The sequence below is a fragment of the Felis catus genome, chromosome A2 (genome assembly GCF_018350175.1).
Source record: "Felis catus isolate Fca126 chromosome A2, F.catus_Fca126_mat1.0, whole genome shotgun sequence".
NCBI classification, from domain to species: domain Eukaryota; kingdom Metazoa; phylum Chordata; class Mammalia; order Carnivora; family Felidae; genus Felis; species Felis catus.
Genome location: NC_058369.1, coordinates 22,268,753 through 22,287,306, shown reverse-complemented (window position 1 = coordinate 22,287,306; position 18,554 = coordinate 22,268,753). Strand labels below are relative to the sequence as shown.

Below are 18,554 nucleotides of genomic sequence, written 5' to 3'. Positions count from 1 at the left end.
TGAGGGTAACACAAAGTTATGCAGTTAGAGAACCGCCCTCGGCAGAGTGCCCCTTCTGAAACTCTCCCTGCCCTGCTCCAGGTCTTTGCAAGGAGAGCTCCCTAACACAAAATTCTTACACAGTTTTGTTCTGAAGAACATTTTGCGTTTTAATAAAAAAAAAATTATGTCAGGAAATAGTCATTTACAAACCTGGAAGTGTTTTTGCCTGGATCTGGAGTAAGAATGTCTTAAGAAGAGGTTTGTAAGGTCTTCATAACAAAGTGTTGTTATTTATAAAACAAAACGAAACAAAAACCCAAAACATTAACAGGTCATGTAGGTGATATTTAAAAATTTTGAACCAAAAACTGCTACCTGTATTTTTGACTGCAGGGAATCCCTGCCAAGGAAAGTTGACAAACGGCGTAATTCTTTGAAAAGAAAAGGAAGCCTGGGTGGGTCTAATGGTCCAAAAGTGGGTTTTCATCAGGAGGTACAATCGGGGTGTGAGTACGTTCTAATGAAAACTTCAGCCCTCATTCAGTTGCATATAAAAGCCCTCGGAGAGAACACACAGTACAGCAATGTTTTGTAAAAAGGCAACAATACGATTTGTGGACACCTCTGACGGTCTCATCCCACAGATCATCACTTTGCCTCCCCCCTCCCCGTTTCCCCACCCCCGCCCCAACTCCTTATTTAAGACAAGCACAGTAGCCATCCCCAGGGAGCAAGGAAGGGCAGAGGAACTTCAAAAATGCCTTGTGGGGGCAGCTGAGGAAACCACCACTGTGAACGCCACAGGGTCAGAGTAACCAGCTCGACCTACTGTAATGAACTTGTCGAAGGGTCAGTAGAATAAAAGTTGCAACCCACAGTGGACCAGAGGTCCACTATCAGATCCTAGCACTCTTGCCCAAAGCCAAGACTGTAAATCGTCATCTGGTGTATCTTGGGTTAAGGTAGATTTATAGTAACTCAAAATATTTTAGAAAAATCTCTGTAGTGTCAAGTTCTTTCGAACTTAAAATGTCATCCCCAAAAGATTTTTCACTGAATAAAGGAGAATTGGCTCTATTTCTTCTACTTCTGTACAGCCCAAGTAAAAATGCTAATAATTTCTAGATTTCAGTGGGGAACTACCATTATTAGGACCCATAGATATTGCTGCAGTTCAAATACGGTACAATAATTACAAAATATAGACCATCTCTTTACAAATACAAATTATAGTATATTACAAGTCATGTACAGTAAATCTATAATTTTTAAACAAACTAGCGTATCTAAGTTTACCTGGTTGTGAGTGCATGATTATTCCAGTTTACAGTTGCCCTTAACCTGACAGTCAGAAACCAACTGAGTGACGCTCTCTCTTGTAAACTGGGGTCACATAACAGAAAACCTCGTGGATAAGGTCCTGCTGCCCTCTCAGGATGACGGCTGGTAGGTAGGTCCTGATTTACACACTGTATTTCAGAACAGCTAAACAGAAACCAGGAAGCAGTGTATCTGGGGGAAGAGGGTTTAAAAATGGATATGCTGGGCCCAGTGACTGTCTGATATGCTAGACCGATGGCTGAGGTAATGACACAGGTGTGGTGATCGTCATCACCTTTAACCTTCCCCACCATGCCAGCAGGTGGGTGGGCGTGGGTGAGCGCCTGGGGGGGGCACTCTGGACAAGTGGGCTGGGCTTGTCCGACCTCCTCGCCGGTCCTCCCCAAGAGGGCTGGACCTGCTGCTTCCGACAGCTGGAGCCGGGCACATGTGTGCGGCTGTTCCCTACCAGGTTTATGGCTTCCTTGAGGCATGACATCACTTGTACAAAAGTCTAATTGAATATGGACTCCACACTAGTGCCTAAACTTTCCTAACTACGAGGCACTTTTTCCCTGGCCCTCTGGCGCCCCACCTGAGGCCAGAGCCAGTCTGCCCCTCCCTGGGGGCTACAGGGTGGTGATGCATATCATTTCATCTGCCAGGTCCTCCTCATCCCTTCCAGGGTCGGGCTCTTCATCGCTGTAGCCTGGCCCGAAGTCCTGGAGCTCATAGTCCTGCCGGTGTGACACGGGGCCCACACCCCCGTTGGCCCGGGGATGTACAGTCCCGTTGAGCAGGTTGCTGGCTGCACTCTCCATCTCGTCGATGGTTAGGTCACAGGCATCGGCGATTTCGTGTTTTGTGGCCGATACAAATTTTGGGTCCCTTGCATACCGTCCTAAACCTTCGGATATCAGGACCTGTATGGGACAAATGCATCGCGTGAATGTGTTACAAGGCTTTGGGGGTGGGGGTGGGGCGGGGAATGACAAAGGAGCCACCTTGAGCCCTAACTGCAGGACATGATTTTATGTTCATTAGACCTCACACGTGATAGCTCAATGTCAATGGCTTTGAAAACATCACAGACTTCAAACACTACATATGGCCCAACAAGAACAAGCCCCATTGGGGAAAAAGATTTCAGGAGAAGCTGGCAATATTTGCAGGTACAGCACGTGCAATCCTAGGTACAGCTCCTTCATGAGAACTGGCAGTGGTGGTATTTGTATATTGGTGCTGTCCGTCCCATCTTTGCTTTGGAGCAGTGGGCAGTATCGGACAAAAAGCGACACAGCTGGGCTCTAGGGCCTCCCACCCTCACAACCACCGCTGCTCCAGCGGGTCCCCCTCCGCCGGGCGGAGCCTGCCCATCTGTGGCACACTCTTGGGGGGGCCATACTCACTGCTTCCACCAAGCTGTCTGCGCTCCTCTGCTTGTCACTGTTTTTGTTGCGGAAGCTGCTGGGGACAGTCAGGCTGGCTGGTGTGAAAGTTCGGTACGAGATGCCCGGCTCGTCCGTGTACCAGGAGCTTCGGTGCAGGGACGGCAGGCTGCCGTTGACCTGGTCCAGGGCCTCTGGCCGCTCCACCTGGATCAGGGGTGCATAGCACGGTGTCCAGTCCCGGTACGGAGGAGTCGCCGGAGGGGTGGCCCATGACCGGGTTGAGTGGCTCGGTGAATACTTCTGGGCTTTACTGGAATCCAGGCCCGCAACTGCCATGATCTGAGGGGAGAGGGGAGGTGGGAAGGCCAGAGGTCCTCAGGTGCAGGCCGCAGGCCTCACGCAGACCAAGCAGGAGGCACAAAAGCTGGACAAAGGCAGCCTCGGACAATGACTTTAAAAGGACATGGGCAGTAAAAGCCGGCTTTCTAGCGGACCGTTTTGTGTTTCCCCAAATGCGCTGCCTGTGACTGTTCGCAAGTAGGAATCAGCCACTAATTCACGAAATTGCTGCTGAGCAGTGGAGAATTAGGGAAGACACTGGCCCTGTGGCATGTGAACATACCAGCCAGATCACTCTACGTTTAAATATGAAGTCCATTCGGGGCAAACGAGCAGTTCCCAGCCCAGCTGGGAAGGAGCACAGATCCCTTTCTCTAATGCAAGTCCTCACAGCAGCTGGCACAGGGTCTGCTCCTCCCACCTACAGCTGCACCACAGCAGATGCGTCCTGATGCTCCCTCTGCACAGAGGGCCCCGGACGCCCGGTCTTGTGAACAGCACAGTCCTGTGGCCCACTGGAAGCCGTGGCCACCCGAGGGAGGCAGGGCAGACACGAACCAGGCCCTCATTGGGACGGGACGGCAGAGGGAAGGGCATTTTCGCACATGTGCTCGTGTAGACTTCTGTGCCTACTTGGTTCATGGCATTTGACGGCTGGGCCTGCCCAAACTTTGTCCTTTCACAATAAAGTAGGACATGATTAAAAATTAATATAAAAACCGAAGGCAGAAGAGTAAAAAGTTGGCAGAGACCCGTAGTGGAAGCTAGTGTTCGTGTGCTCATGTAGGGGGAGCTGGCTCTCTGCACATGTACGGACTGGGTGCTCCCTGCACGCCTCCCCCCACCGACACACATACATGGTGGACGGCATCTCCGATGCGCTCTTTTCAGGAAGAAAAAGTACCATATTCTTGTCCTTGAGGCAAAGCCTTGGTGAGTGGGCTGCACCCCCACCCTCCCTTCAGACCTTGGGCCCCCTCCTGTCCAACCACCTAACTGTGGACGGTCCTCCTCTCTGAACCACGTGCCCCTCGCAGTCTGGGCTGGGGGCTCACCCCGCCCCCTTGGGGCCACAGGACCCTGCCCGCAGAGGGCTCTAGAGACGTGTTTTAATGAAAGAACAACGTCTCAGAACAAATAAAGGGCCGCACTAATTGTTCAGGATCAGGCAAACGGTCGCCACTCCCTGGGTCAGGGGTTGTACCAGATCCCATCTCCTGCACCCAGGACAGAAGGCAGCGTGCACCAAGGCTGAGTGCCCAGCTTCGGAAGCTGGCAGCCTTGGATTCAAATGCCAACTTGGTTACACACCCCCTGTGTGAGCTCAGGCAAGCCACCTACCCTGTCCCTGACATTTGCTCATCTGTGAAATGGGTTCACGATCGTATCTATTTGATAGGGTTGCTACAGGATTGAACCCGAGTGCACATGAAGGTTCTCTCTGACCCTCCTGCTGCTGGCAGTCAGAGAGAAGGGGGTGTCCTGAGGGTGGGTCCCATGCAGGGTGCCCATCGGGCCCGTGATGTCCAGGCCAGGTGGACCAGCTCACCTGCTGCTGCATCAGGTGCAGGGGCAGGGCTGTGCGGTGGGGGAAGGCGGGGGGCGGCGGGGCCTCTTCCTGGCTGCTCTGCCGGCGCAGACACTCGAAGTTGAAGGAGGATCTCCGGCGGGCTGAGAAGTGAAGCACAGCAGCACTTGTGAACCGAGCGCTCTGTCAGGACACCGGGGCCCTGGGGTTGAGGGTGGCCCGCTGGACATTCAGCAGAGAGCCCAAGAGGAAGCAAGCGACAGGTCCGAGGAAAAGCATCAGGTAGGGAGGCCTCAGAACTTTGGGAGGGAGGATGAAGAAGCTGCCCAGCCGAGGGACGTTTTTAACAAGTTCAAGCTGGTTTCTTGTGAATGCAGTGCCTGTTCTCACGGGGCAGAGCTAAAGGCTCCGGAGTGCGGCTGTTCTGATTCGAAGCCCCGGCCCTGTGGATACGTTGTGGGAGCATGGCGTTTCAGGCCAAGAACAACAAGGTCATTCTAGAATCCTACGGCTGCTTGCTGACTGACCCCCTTCTCACCCTGCAGACATCCTAAGTGTCTCTGGGGGATGTGGCCTCTCGCTGGTGCTCCCATGCTTCTACCTGCTTTAAGGGGTGGGGGGGTGACCTGCTACCAGCTCAGCCAGATACGAAGCAAATTCTTTTGTTGGGAAAGACCCAGCTTCTCTAGCACTGAAGACAAAAACAGAAAAGAACACCTCTAAGGATAAAGAACATGGTTGTCCTATTAATGCCCACTTTAAAGAAAGGCTCCTGCATGGGGTTGAGCGATGACAAGGGATCCAGGAGGTCAGTCTGAATCCTGGGCCCCCAAGCACAGGCCAGAGGCTGACTCTGGAAACAGCTCCACCCTCCAAAGGTGCTGGCTCACTGGGGGCCTGATAGTTTGCAAGGCAGGAGCGAGGTCTGTTTAACCTCTGCTTTCTAAGATCCCAGGGCATTTGTCATGCCCCAGCAAAAATGCTGCACACCCCTAATTCCTGTACTGGAAAACTGCAGAGGCGAGCCTCCCAGACCTCCTGGGACCACACATGGAGCTGTAGGAACCAGGTTCTGTGAGCTCTAATCTAAAAGTGCATGAAGACTGGGCTGAGCCCTTGGCTGGCTCTGCCCTGTGGGCATGCCGGGCCCCCTCCTCCTCGCTGAGTTGCATGACAGCTGCTGTCCTCCATGCACCACACGGGGGGATGGGCCTCCCCTGGCTGCACATCCTCTAGAACCGTCCTAGGATCAGATGGCAAGGGCCAGAGGCTCGGAGCCAGGAGAGGAAGCCACCATCCCTCTCATTTGGGAAGTGCCTTTCAGTTTTGAAAATCGGTCCGCGTACACCTGTCATCTTATCTGCTGTGCACAACCACCTCTGACAGAGGAAGCGATCCCACTGCGGCTGAGAACATAGGTTGAAGACTTCTATGTTCTCCTCCCTGCCCAAAGTCTGAACTGATGGGCAGTAAAGCAAATAAAATACATTTTATTTATTTGCCCTTACGAATACAAAGGGCATCTGCTCTAGCCCACTCAGCTTCACCAGGGCAGAGCCTCTGAATGGTGGGCATTAATGTGGCCACCACAGGGGACACAGGGAGGTCCAGGGAGGGCAATGGTCCTCTGGTGGGCCACGGGCTCTACCTGGCCTCACCTGCATGTGTCATCCAGTATTTATGGAGCTCAGGATTGCTCTGTTTAGCAGCATGTGTTTGGGGCTGCAGAATTAAATATTAACCATGGAAATGGGTCTGATTACACTCCCCAGCAGGTCAGTGACAGCTGGAGAGAGGCAGAGGGCCCCAGGCACCACCCAGCCACACTTGTTATTGCACGCGGAGTTAGCAGACGCGGAGCCAACGTGTCTTGGCTATTTTTGGTTCCTGATTAGAGTCCTACTCACAAATATGCTTCATTCCTCAGAAACACCAGGAATGGATATTTTTTAACCAATCACCAAAATGCCCACGTGTGCAAAATCAAACTCCCCGGCCGGGAGCAGCAGGGGCCACTGCTACATTTCTTACCCCAGCCCACGTTCCTCACTTGGGGTGACCCAGATCTCCTGCAGCACTGCTGAGGCCACCTGCATAGGCAAAACAGGTGGGGAGCAGCCAGCCCCCACGTCTTCTCAGCAGGATGGGATTCCTCCAGCCCCAGGATGGGGGTGCTGACCTTAGAAGTCACCACCAAGGCCAAAACCTGCCCCGTGAACAATGGCATTGGCTGACCCATGGCAAAGATGAAAGATGGGGGGACGGGGAGGTGAGGGGGCACCCCCTGGTGGGGACTGAGAAGAGATGGACATCAAGAGTCCCCAGGTGGCCTTCAGAGGCATGGGGCTGGGTGGGATAGGCCCAGGCTCAGGTCCAGCTCTGCACAGGGCTGATCCCTTCCACCCTCCTCTGACAGGAGAGGGCCTGACAACGATATGGCACACATCTTACCTACCTCACAGGATGGGCCTCGGGCTCAAAGGCAATGATAACATGCACAAAAAGCCCCTTATCAGATGCCACATACTATGGACATTTAGGCCACATACTGCCTTCCTCTGTTCTCAGAGAGTCAAGAACAGAACTAAAGTTGTCCGAGCTCTATCACGTGAGATACAGATGAGACAGAAAGGAAAGCCGGTAGGATCTCCAACCAGGGGAGGTTGGAGGGCTGACAGTCCCTAACAAAGCAGGACCACATTTGTCACACTCCCCCAGGGGGGCTGGGGCTGGGGGAGGGGCACACTGTTCCTTGGAAGGCTTCACCCAAAACAAAAAATCTGGCCTCACATGTTGGGGTGGGAGGTAGTAGGCGTCTCCTTGGAGATCTCCGAGAGTCATAGCAAATGGGTGAGTCGTCATCTTCCAAGAAGCCTTGGGGGTGATGGTAGCCTCGAGGCCGCTCGAAGTCCCAGTTGCTGCCTGGGTATCTGTTGTAGTAGCTGTAGTTCTGCCTGGTGGTCAAAAAGGCCAAAAGAGACGGTAAGGGGCGCCCGAGATCCTAGTTAACAAGTCCTGCCTGTCAGCTCGGACAGACCCACCTTTCTTGAACACCCTGGACTGGCTGAGAGCAAGGCAGTCCTCGGCCTCACGGAAGACTCGGGGCCCTGGTAGCAGCTGGTCTGAAAGAGCAGCCTCCACCCTGCCTTTCTGGCCCTATTCCTCCTGCTCCCGCTTTCCCTCTGGCCCAGAGTCTGTGCTCTGCCTCACTTCCCAGGGCAGGCCAGGTGTAGTGCACGTGGGCCCTGGCTTCAGGGCACGAGGGGCGGGAGACAGCCAGGCCTCCTACCATCAGCCCGAGCCGCAGAGCCGCTCACCTGCTCCCGGCCGGTGAGCCGGCATCCTCGGAGCCCTCCTCACCACTGAAATACTCCTGCTCCTCCAAGCAGCGGGGGTCGCTGAAGTAGCCGTGTACCTCTGGATCTTCCCGGCAAATAGTTGGGAACTGCTCATCTCCTGAGTCAGACCTGCGGTTGCGAGACAGGGCCTGAGCGCCCAGGCAGGCGGCAGACACCTCCCGTAGCCAGGCCGCGGTGGGAGGCCAGCTCCCCCCGCCCCCCACATGCCCCTGACTTCTCCCCGGTGCACCCGGGACTGGACTGCTCAGGCTCCACGTGTGAGCACATCTCTCTCTCGGTACCCTGCACGATGCCGGCGCCAAACCACTATGCCCAGGGGCCACAGCGCCAAAGGAGTTGGTGTAATTTGGGGGAAGAGAACAAGGAAATGGACACAGAGGCCTGCAGGGATCCGTAGTCCCAGGGAAAAGGCTCTGATCCTTCCTGCCCTGGCCTGTGTGACTTCAGGGTCTGGAACAAAGAGGACCCCTAACCAATTTCCCACTGCGTCCACCCCAGGAAAAGTCACAGGGGTTTGCAACTCAGTGTCCCAGGGGGACTCACACGTGTGACACCTGGCGTGTTTTCAAAGCCTGCCTTGCCCACATGGCAAGACTGTCATGCTGTCTCCCTGAAAGCCACCGTCCTGGCCTCGGTCCTCAGGAAAACCAGCCAGGCTCTGTTATATCAACTCCCTCCAAAGAGAGGACTGTGCTCCCTCCAAGTTCATGCTCTCAAGTTGCTCCTGAGCAGCTGGTTTCTCTTGATACAATGAAAGCAAGAGACCAAGCCCCCCGTTCCCAGGAAAATGATCATCCCACTCACAATTCAACCCGCTTTAGCAAATGCGTAGCAGGGTACACAGCACAGACGTTGGGAGCTCCAGGACAGACAGAGAAGATCTGGTCCCTGGTCTTCAGGAGGTTGGGGTCACTTTCTTATCAAGTCCCCACAAGAGGCTTGAACTCAGAGAGCAGCAGGCACTGGCCGGCCTCCCAGGGCCAGGCAGCCGGAAGTGCACAGTGGGCTCTCCCTATGCTATCATGAGGCCAGTGGGCACACTGGCGCATCAATACCAGCACATCCTTGGCTGTAACAGACTGTGTAGTCTACACACATATGGACCTCAAAGCTCATTTGCTTAGAAAGCAGCAGCTACCTCTGCCCCTGGAGTCCACAGGCCCAAGCAGTTGCCTCTAGGGAAGTTTCATCCCTCAGTGTTGAGAGGCCGGTAGGTCACACTTACGACACAGAGTATTTAACACACAAACGCAATGAGCACATACCTAATGTAAGTTTCATAATAGCGGGTTCTATCCAGGACAAGCATAACATGGGAGGGAGGGAGGGAGAAGATAAAAGTTAAATCCTTCCAACAAAATTTAAAATGCAGATATTAGGCTAGTTCTTAGCACAGAGGTCAGCAAACTATGGTTTATAGGCCATATACTGTCCATGAGCTACGAACCGTTCTTACTTTCAGAGGATTGCAAAAAACAAACAAACAAACAAACAAACAAAAAAACCAAAGGAATAAAAATATTTCATCACATGTGACTATATGAAGTTCACATTGCAGTGTCTGTAAATAAAGTTTTATCGGGCTATGGCTGCACCCATGCGTTTACACATGGTCTATGACTGCTTTCTGTCTACAACAACAGAGCTCAGTGGCTGCAATGGAGATTGTATGGTGCCCCAAACCTAAAATGCTTACTATGTAGCCCTTTACAGACAAAGTTTGCCAACCCCTGCCCCAAAGTATGTTGGCATCACTGGGGAAGGTAGAGCCTGTAACTGCTGCTGTTTCAGGGGGCATCACACTTGGATGGCTGGTGGCCCTTTATCTTCCGGGTGCATCACTGGCTAGTGCCTGATGAGGCTGTGAGCTCACAGTACTCCCAGGTTCTAGTGCAAATGCCTCCCAGAAATCTCCCGTGTGTGCCAGAGCACAGGGGAGAAAAAATTGCCTTGGGCAGACACTACATTACCAAGTGCAAACACATTTTAAAGGTTACCTTTTAATACTGGACCTTCTTTGAGCCTCACGGTCACGCTTGTGGGAGGAGTGATGCCCATTTTCAGACATATGCTCAAGGTTCCCAATGCTGGGCCGCTTTCCAGGGGCAGCTTTGGACATATTGGCATTATTGAGATTGGCATTTGTTGAGCTGGGAGCTTGCTTTCCTATGGAATTATGGTTATGATGGTTATGACACACCGAATTTCCTGCTGGAGGAAACAGCGGTTTCTCAGTATCACTTGCAGGTGGAATTGAAGGCCTTTGGACATGCAGGGGACGGTGGGTGGTATTGGTCTGCTGAAGGGAATCTCTCCTATCACTATTAACATGATTGACATGGTTTCCAAGCAGGGCACCATTTCTCTGCAAAATAATGGGAGACAACACCAGGTAATTTAACAAGTATTTGATGCAGGCTAGCTATGTTAGGTAACTTTTTCTACACGAAAAACAAATTCTAGGTAAGCTCCGTAGGATCCCTGTAAAACAATCTGAGTTTCTCACAGATCAGGGTGAATGTGTCTGCGTGGCAGCTGGTCCCCCCTGAAATGAGGAAGGTTACCGATTCCTGAGCTGGGGAGCAAGCTCTTGGCTATCACACGAGTGCGCTCTTGCAGTCGCTCCAAGTTGAGGTGACTTATACCCAGCACGGCTGGCTGGCTGAGGTTGGGCAGAAGGCATACTCTCGGGCTGAGGGGCTGGGGGCCGGCTGGCAGGTCAAAGAACTGGCCCAGGGAAGAAGGGGGTGGTGCAGGTAGGCAGCTGCTAGTGGGACTCAGGATGCTCAGCCACACTGGCCAAGCAGCCGTGGCCAGGCTCCTCTGAAGCTGCTAGTGTGGGACAGAGGGGTGAGCTCAGGAATGGAGCAGGCCTGGCCCTAGAGGAGGTGCCGAAGGTCTGCTGTGGGGAGAGCACAGTCCATAAGCCCCTCTAGGCCCAGGGGCTGCTTTGCATTCTCCAGGCTCTTTTGTGGATCACCGACTGCCCAAACTGGAGTCCTGCCCCACTATTTCCAAGTGGCCAGTGTGTAGCTAGGCGTGGAATAATTACTTTGAATACATCTTCTTCTTCTTCTCGTTTTGTTTCCTCCGGCTCGTCATCTTGCAAATCACATGATATAGCACGCCGGATTTCTGGCCCAATGTCATGCAGTGTCCTTAATCCTGCCTAGATCAACACAAATGGCAAAACGGATTAGACAACATGGATGCGCTGGGCCCGGCCTGGATCCTGGCTCTGCTCCTGCCTGATTCAGCGGTGGGAAGGGAAGTTTCTCCAAAGGCAACCTGGGGAACTGACTGCTCGTGTGAATGTGACTGAAGGGTCCCTGAAGCCCCAGTGTCGAAGGATGTGGTCAGGAATTCAAGACGGTCCTAGGCTGGGATGCTTGAGGTCTTCAACCCAGTAACCTCCTTCTCAATTACCTGCACTTGTAGGGAGCAATGTCTGCCGTGGTCAAGAGCACATGTTCACGTCTAAATGACAGAAGGATGGCCTGCAGAGTCCTCTCCCAGAGCCCCAGAGGGGGCAAGGAACACAATCAGGCCATTCTACAAGGACTCACTGGCTGCGTCCAGGATAAGGAGGTCTAAGTCCAAGTACAAGGGGGCAAGCCGACCAAGTAGCCATCAGGGCCACCGGTTCTGCTAGAAAGCCATGGGAACAAGGGAGTGACACCACACACTACAATCACCAGCACACTCAGGACCATGACGAGATGGGTCGACACGCACACAGACCTGGGCCGCTGTGCAGCGCCAGCCTCCATGGCCATCCGTGGTGCCCTGGCCTGTAGCCTGGGGTCAGGCCAAGAACTTGCCAACAGTTGGATCATCCTCTTGAAGACCACAACACATTGAAAGGGGCTCACCAGCCTCTGGAGGCTGTGCAGGACCCACCAGGTGACCCCTCCTAGGCCCTCGCAGACATACTCCTTTTCCTGAGACTCTTGCAGTTGGCCTACCTTATATTGGGCCCCGGTTCCACTGGGTTCCACGGGGACAGGCCCTGGGAGGAGCCCTTCTGTTGTTCTCCACTTTGTTAGGAGAACATTACAGGTGCTTACGCTATACATGGAGAAAGTGGAGTTGCTGGCTCTGAGAAAATTATATTTTGACCATCAGTTTGAAGAAAAATTGTATGCTGACTTTAAAGACTAATAGGGACAGTACAGCTACTTTATCCCTTTTCAAAGAAAGACTTACTTCCTGCCTGCCAGCAGGCCTAAGCCCACCTGTCCTATCTCTGGGCAGGACCCCCTCATTTGCTGGCAGTCCTTCTGCAACTCAGCAGCCACACTGGAGCATGAACCCCAGCTGTATGGGGCCGCATCTGTAGTTAAAACTCCACATCAGGGTGGTCAGCAGGGGAGCCCTGGGCCTAGAGGTAGGTCATCGGGGGGAGGGGCCTACCTCCCGGCCCTTCCTTCATGAGCCCCAGCGGTATGAGTGGGGAGGGGAGGGGGTCTGGCCAGATCCCACAGGGCTGACCCCCCTGGTGTGGGAACGCTCAGAACTGGTCTTCTCCAGATGCCAGTGGTGACAGTAATTTAGGATGTAAAGTCCTATAGGAACTTCCTAAGAGGCTCCTGTGAAAACAGCCTCATCCACGTGAGTTGATGCTGTTCAAAACGGCATACCAGGCTAGGTCTGGTTTGATCCATTCCTTGGATAGAGGAGGAGGGGGTCTTTCCATTTCGTGAATTGTGGGCATGAAAGAGCTGCCAGATTCAGAGCTCTCAGGTTCTTGGCTAGGAATGCTGTGGTCTTGTAGGGGAAAGACACACGTCGTGGGGCCAAACCTGGAACAGTCTGCGGCATGGTCAGTGAGGCTGCCTCTCACTCTCCTGTCCCTCCGACCACAGGCATGAGATGCACGCACATACGCAGACATGAACACACTCATATCTATGCACACACACACGCTTTCCCTCTCTCAGATCCCCAGGGCCAGCACATCTGAGCCAGGGGAATCATCTGGCTTGGAGGTAGACCCACTTGCCATTCTCTTGGAAACATCAAGAAGGCAACTCTAATGTCAAGTGGGGGAAAGCTCTTTCACATGGAGCTGCAGGCATGTGCAGGAAGGTCAAGCCTAGCACTATCGAACAGCCTGCGGCTCAATCGTTCAGTGTCTTCCAGAGCACGGTCATCAAGGGAAGGTGAGCTAAGTTAGGGTTTCATCGTCTGGTTTTGGATCACAGAGAGGAAAGGGCGATCACAGATCTGAGGCTCCCAAGTCAAAGACCAGGTTTGAGACACCCACTGCCTTGTCCACAAAATAAACATAGGTGACAAAGCACTAAGTCAGTAGCCCCAGGTAAATTATGTATATGAACGCATGTCACGAGGCACCACGGGCTAGGAACACTCCTGAGGTTGAGAAACAACAGATAATCCTATTCACTGTCATTCAACTGATTGGACTGGGTCTGATTAAAAGAAATAGAAAACTATTTATTTGGATAATTTTTAACATCATCCTCTGTTGACGGGTTGACATTTCACTGAAATACACATATAACATAATTGCATCATAAAAACAAAAACGGTCTCCAGCATGTCTTCAATGGTACACAAGATCAGGAGAGTGGTGAACAGACACAGGACAGAGAATTTGTTTGCAACATAAATCATGGAGAAAACTGAGAGGCGGCTCAAGAGGCCACTTCCAAGGACAAATAATGACAACATATTTATTAAAGAGACATCAAAGGAGGATAGAAAGCATCACCCTTCCTCGACACAAAAGCAGAGGTTTAGAGATCATGGTTATGTTTTGCTTGCTCCACGCAGGAAGAAACACATCTTCTGCGAGTCAGGGCCTGACTTGACTCTTTCACACGGGATCTGGGGAAGGACGGGGCGGGGGGCTATGGGAGGTGGGGTGTCTGCTAGGTCTGGGAATGAAGGAAACAGATGTTCCCAAACTTGAACTGAAATGAAGCTTAAGCACAGCACCCTGAATTTATTACATATCACAAAACATGGTAATGAAATTTTTCTAGCACACATATCAAGCTAACAGGTAGCTTAGGCTGCTCCAAAGTTTCCATAGGCACAAATTCCAATCCCAGAAAACTATCTTAAACTCTTGAAAAAATTACTTTTTTTCATACCACTAAAAAAAAAAAAAAACATTTTTTTTTTTTAAATAAACACTTTACAACCAGTAAAATGATCTGTTCTTTCATTTTTCATATCGGTGTCTACCTCAATCAGCAAAATACTACTTTAATTTGAAACGTGGTCATTTAGCACTTAAACCAACACAATGAAAGCTGTATAGTCATTCCATTAACATCACAGTAGAATTATGGTTTTGAATAAACACAGAATTGCTATAAAATAGAAACATTTTTGATTTAAGATGTCCAATCATATAAAATATTAAACAGAATCAAGCCTAGTTTCTGGTTGATTTTTAAATGCTAGATGGTATCATAAATATCTTTTAAAAAAAGAAACGTTGGCGCTTTGCCCGTAGACTGCTGCTTTAAATTTTAGACACCATTTAATTGGAATTTTATAGATATTTACTCTATAGAATGATTAGGTCACCCAAACAAACAAACAAACAAAAACAAACTATAAAATCTCTCTAAATATTTCTGAAGCAATAGCATAAAACTATGGTATTTTAACATCAGATATGAATATTCATTTACCTTCCTTTCTCTCACCCACTGTTAGAGTGAGTTCTCCCTACCTGGGTGCATGAGATGCCGTGCTGGCTGCCTTCCTAAGCTAGCTCTGTCAGACACACCAGGAGCCGCCGGCTCTCAGCACCAGAGAAAGCAGAGACAGACGCCAGAACACTCCCCCGAACATACACTGTAACAGTGGAGATAAGAGATGTGCGTCTCCAGTCGGGACCGGGCCGGGCCATTCATCTTCGGACGCCAGTGCCAGGCTTTCAGACTCCAGCCAAAGACCCCCCCGTCTGCTATAGCCTGTTCTCCATCACAGGCTTCGCTTGGCCAGGGCCGGCCCTACACACCCGTCTCATTAAAGGCAAGTTCTGATTAACCCTTTAGCAGGATTCAGCCCCTGTCGCATCAGAGGGCATTGTTTCAGACTAGCTCCATCAGGAGAAAGAACTGGAGACTGAATTCTTATAGAATAAACCAGCTCATCTACAAGCTGTCCTCCACTGCCCCCGCAAACACACAGGCACACATAGCACACACGGGCACACCCTTTCTTTTGTCATCCTTTTCCTCCAGGGAAAATGTGACAGTGGGGCCTTTGCGCCCATAATGCACCGTCCTTGAGTCATATGTAAAGGGTTAGAATCAAGAGCGCGGCACTCCGTGGGCCACCCACAGGGATTCTGATCCTGGCTGAAAGGTCAACTGTAATGTCACTGCCTAAGTGACTCCTGGCATCGCACTCAGCAGTACACATCAAGTTTGTTACCACCACTTTGAAAGATAAAGGAATCTTTTTTTAAAAAAAAATTAAAGAGATCTATGACGTCTCCCTGCAAGCGATCTGACAGACCTATCTGAGCAACCTTGATTCTTGGTTGTAGTCTGACACCAGACTCAGAGCAATTCCTGCCAGTTTCTTGATAACGGAGTATTACTTAAAGTTCAGCAGAAGCCTCAAATCATGATTTCTATTCTGTTAGCATCTTTGCACCTGCCATAATGATCTCACATACTTTATCCTACTATATCCCGGGAAGCCAGGATTATCCCCATTTGGTTGGGTGGCCTGCCTGACTGACGAAAGCTCAGCTGGGACTCTGGTCCCCAGGCCTGCCCCACCCCGACCACCACCAAGACAAAGCCATTGAGTCTCCAGGAGCAAGGGCTGGGATGGAGTCTCAGTTGTGTGCTCACTTAGCCCTGTGACCCCACACATGACCTCAGTCAAGGTTAACCTTCTTCCATCTAACTTGGCAGAACTCTTGTATCACTAAGGTCAACAGGGAAGTGGACCAGTGATCATAAGGTGTCAAGAAAACTGACCCTGTACTTAGCACACGTCCTGGTCTCAGCTGTGCCGCTCTGAGGAGTACCGATCTTTGAAAACACTGTCTATCACTCAGACCCCCATTCCTCCAGATCAGCATAGGCACGGGGGTATGACCTACGACACTCCTTCTGAACTTAGCTGGACACAGGGCTCACAGGTAGCTTTATGTCTAGTCAGTGGGTTGGGCCTAGGGTGGCACCTGGGAGGGACAAAAAAGTTCAAGGTAGGGGCAGTGCAATATGCAGGAGGCTCTCTCACTAGGGAGATCCTAAAAAGGCTCTAGTACCCTTTCCCTTTGTGGGGAGGGGTATGTGGGATCATTTCCCTAGAGCAGCAGTTCTCAAAGTATGGCCTGGGGACATCTCCAGGGACTGACGAGGTGACTGTAATGTCCACACTACCAGGACATTCTTTGCCTTATACACGCATTCCCTCAGAGCACAATGGGGTTATTTGAAGGCTATACGACATGTGAGGATGTCACCTTTCTGGTACCTTTATGCATGTATATTCTGTATTTTGAAATTTTCTGTTTTATTTTTTAATGTAAGTACTGATATACAAGGGCCCTCAATAATTTTTAAGAATATAAAAGAGACCCGGAAGTTTGAGAACGGCTGACAGCTCATCCCCAGACAGGCCACACAAACCTTTCTTCAGGCCCTGGCCCCTCACCTCACCTACGATTCCTGTGGTTCTGCTGACCTTTCTCTGCTTTTGGAAGAAATGTCCTTACCATGGCTTCTCTTGAGCTAGCCTTTGGCACTTCTTAATGGGGATTGCCTTCACCATGGCCTTAGAATGACGTACCCTTCTGTTACCCCAAATAGTCACCTCTCTTAGATGTGAGGTATGCCACAGAGAACGAATTTGCACAGTTCCCAACCTAGGAACTGTTAGTAGTTGACAGTAAGCTCCTTCCCATGAAAAATTGAATCATGACATACGAGGGCTAATGAAGGGTGTCAGATTGGTATTCTTCAATAGCACACCATGATAATTAAGACCTTTTGCTACTACATAGTATCACCTGCTGTAACTTCTGTTCAGTAATTCTATCTTCTCAAAGTCTTTCGAAAATAATTACAATTATTGTCAGAGGGAAAAGAACTCCTGCCTTTCAGAAAGAGAACAGAAGGCAGTACCCAATAATCCTACGAATTTATAGTTGGGTCCCGCCATAGTGTAATCTATTTATGAACAGCCAGCCTGGTGCCCAGTCTCACAGGTTGTGATGGATACTGGCCTGCATCCTGTCTTCTATCCAGGAGCTTAAGAGTTTAGCACCATGGATTCTGGTGTTGGGTACCATGTTTGCTGAGTGGGGGAAGATTCTCAGATAACTTGAGTTGTCTCCTGCAACGTTTCTACACTCAAAGCTACATTCTTCTGGCAAGGTTTAAGGAGGAAGGACAGAGGCGTCTGCAGTCTGACTGGACGCCAAGTTTTAGGGAAGCCTTGTTTCCCTTTTGAGTTGAAGTCAGAGGTATACCTCCTGACTTCTGGCTGTTTCCATGAACTGCCCTTGGCTAGCAGCCACAGTCAGTGCCGTCACTGAGCAAAACAGCCAGGCCCATGTGGGGCCAGAGACTCTTGTTTCATTTAAACCATTCCCTAATCCCATCTAGAAAGTTCACTGCTTTCTAGTTTTTCCTTATTTGGAAAGACTGCAGAGAGGTGTGTGAAAATGCCTGCCATGCACACTGCTTGGGGGCTGTCCTGCTGAGACTTTACCCTATGGAGACTCCATTTAGCAGTTGGCTGGTCACAGTGGACCTCTGAGACAGGGCCCCTTGATTGTTTAATAAGCTTGACGTTCTGGTGGATCAGAAACAGGGGGTCATTTATCTGATGGGGAATTAGCCCCACACCTGTGCTCCCAGGGCTGACTAGCCTCCTTTTCAGGGACGATACACCAAATTCTTAACAAACGGTACATCCCAAGCACTCCCTGATCGGGGCAGAGGAGACCTTCAGACCAGAGCACAATCCCAGAAATCCCTGCTACAGCAGGCATTAGCCTTTTACCGCCTAGACCACAGAGGGATGTGGAGAGGGGCTAGATGTTGGCAGGGGGGGCCACCGCTGTGAAGTGGCATGTACAGACAGGCTTCAACATCTTCGCAAGGGGTGCAACCATCCCGCGGTGTGCTGGCCGGCTTTCAACCCCACCCCACATCACTGCCCTGGGCGCTGCGCGAAGTCAGACCTGCTCTTTGGCCCCGTAGACTCTGCTGTGAGAATCCATAAAGCCCACCATGAGCTCCCAGACTTACAGCAGTCTACACAACGGGAGCAGAATCAGGGGCCGGACCTGTTTCCATGAGTGAGGCCAGGGAATCCACCTAAGTGCAGGCAGGCCAGACCACTGGTAACATAAGCCACTGTGACCAAAGGGCAAAGGTCACAGTACAAAAGACAACACTGGAACAGCCCTCAGGGCTGGGAGGGACCCTGACGGCTGTGCCCAGGATGGGCCTGTAGGCCTTCCGCTAACACAGTTCTTCCTGTCGGTGACACCACTTGCCCACTTGAGCTGCTCCTGCACGAGTGCAGCCAGGAACAGGGCTTCCCCATGTTCTGCCGGCCCTGTCCACCACCTTCCCCATGCCCCCTCATGCACGCACACACACGCACACAGCCTCGTCTGCA

At 51.3% G+C, this 18,554-nt stretch overlaps 1 protein-coding gene across 12 annotated transcripts in view; it reads right to left on the bottom strand.

Moving 5' to 3' along the window:
- Window positions 1-1,195: 1,195 nt before the first annotated feature.
- The window catches only part of CACNA1D (calcium voltage-gated channel subunit alpha1 D), a 429,655-nt gene continuing 412,296 nt past the window's right edge, over window positions 1,196-18,554 (bottom strand). For 11 of the 12 annotated variants that reach the window (XM_045051390.1, XM_045051405.1, XM_045051417.1 and 8 more), the window contains 8 exons: window positions 10,972-11,088; window positions 9,917-10,284; window positions 9,185-9,211; window positions 7,878-8,027; window positions 7,351-7,514; window positions 4,582-4,703; window positions 2,712-3,032; window positions 1,196-2,225 (listed from right to left, as the gene is read on the bottom strand). In XM_045051390.1, coding sequence (XP_044907325.1) covers window positions 1,932-2,225; window positions 2,712-3,032; window positions 4,582-4,703; window positions 7,351-7,514; window positions 7,878-8,027; window positions 9,185-9,211; window positions 9,917-10,284; window positions 10,972-11,088 — 1,563 coding nt within the window. In that variant the 3' untranslated portion in view covers window positions 1,196-1,931. The remainder of the gene's footprint in view (window positions 2,226-2,711; window positions 3,033-4,581; window positions 4,704-7,350; window positions 7,515-7,877; window positions 8,028-9,184; window positions 9,212-9,916; window positions 10,285-10,971; window positions 11,089-18,554) is intronic. The other variant, XM_003982331.5, reaches the window with a different exon arrangement.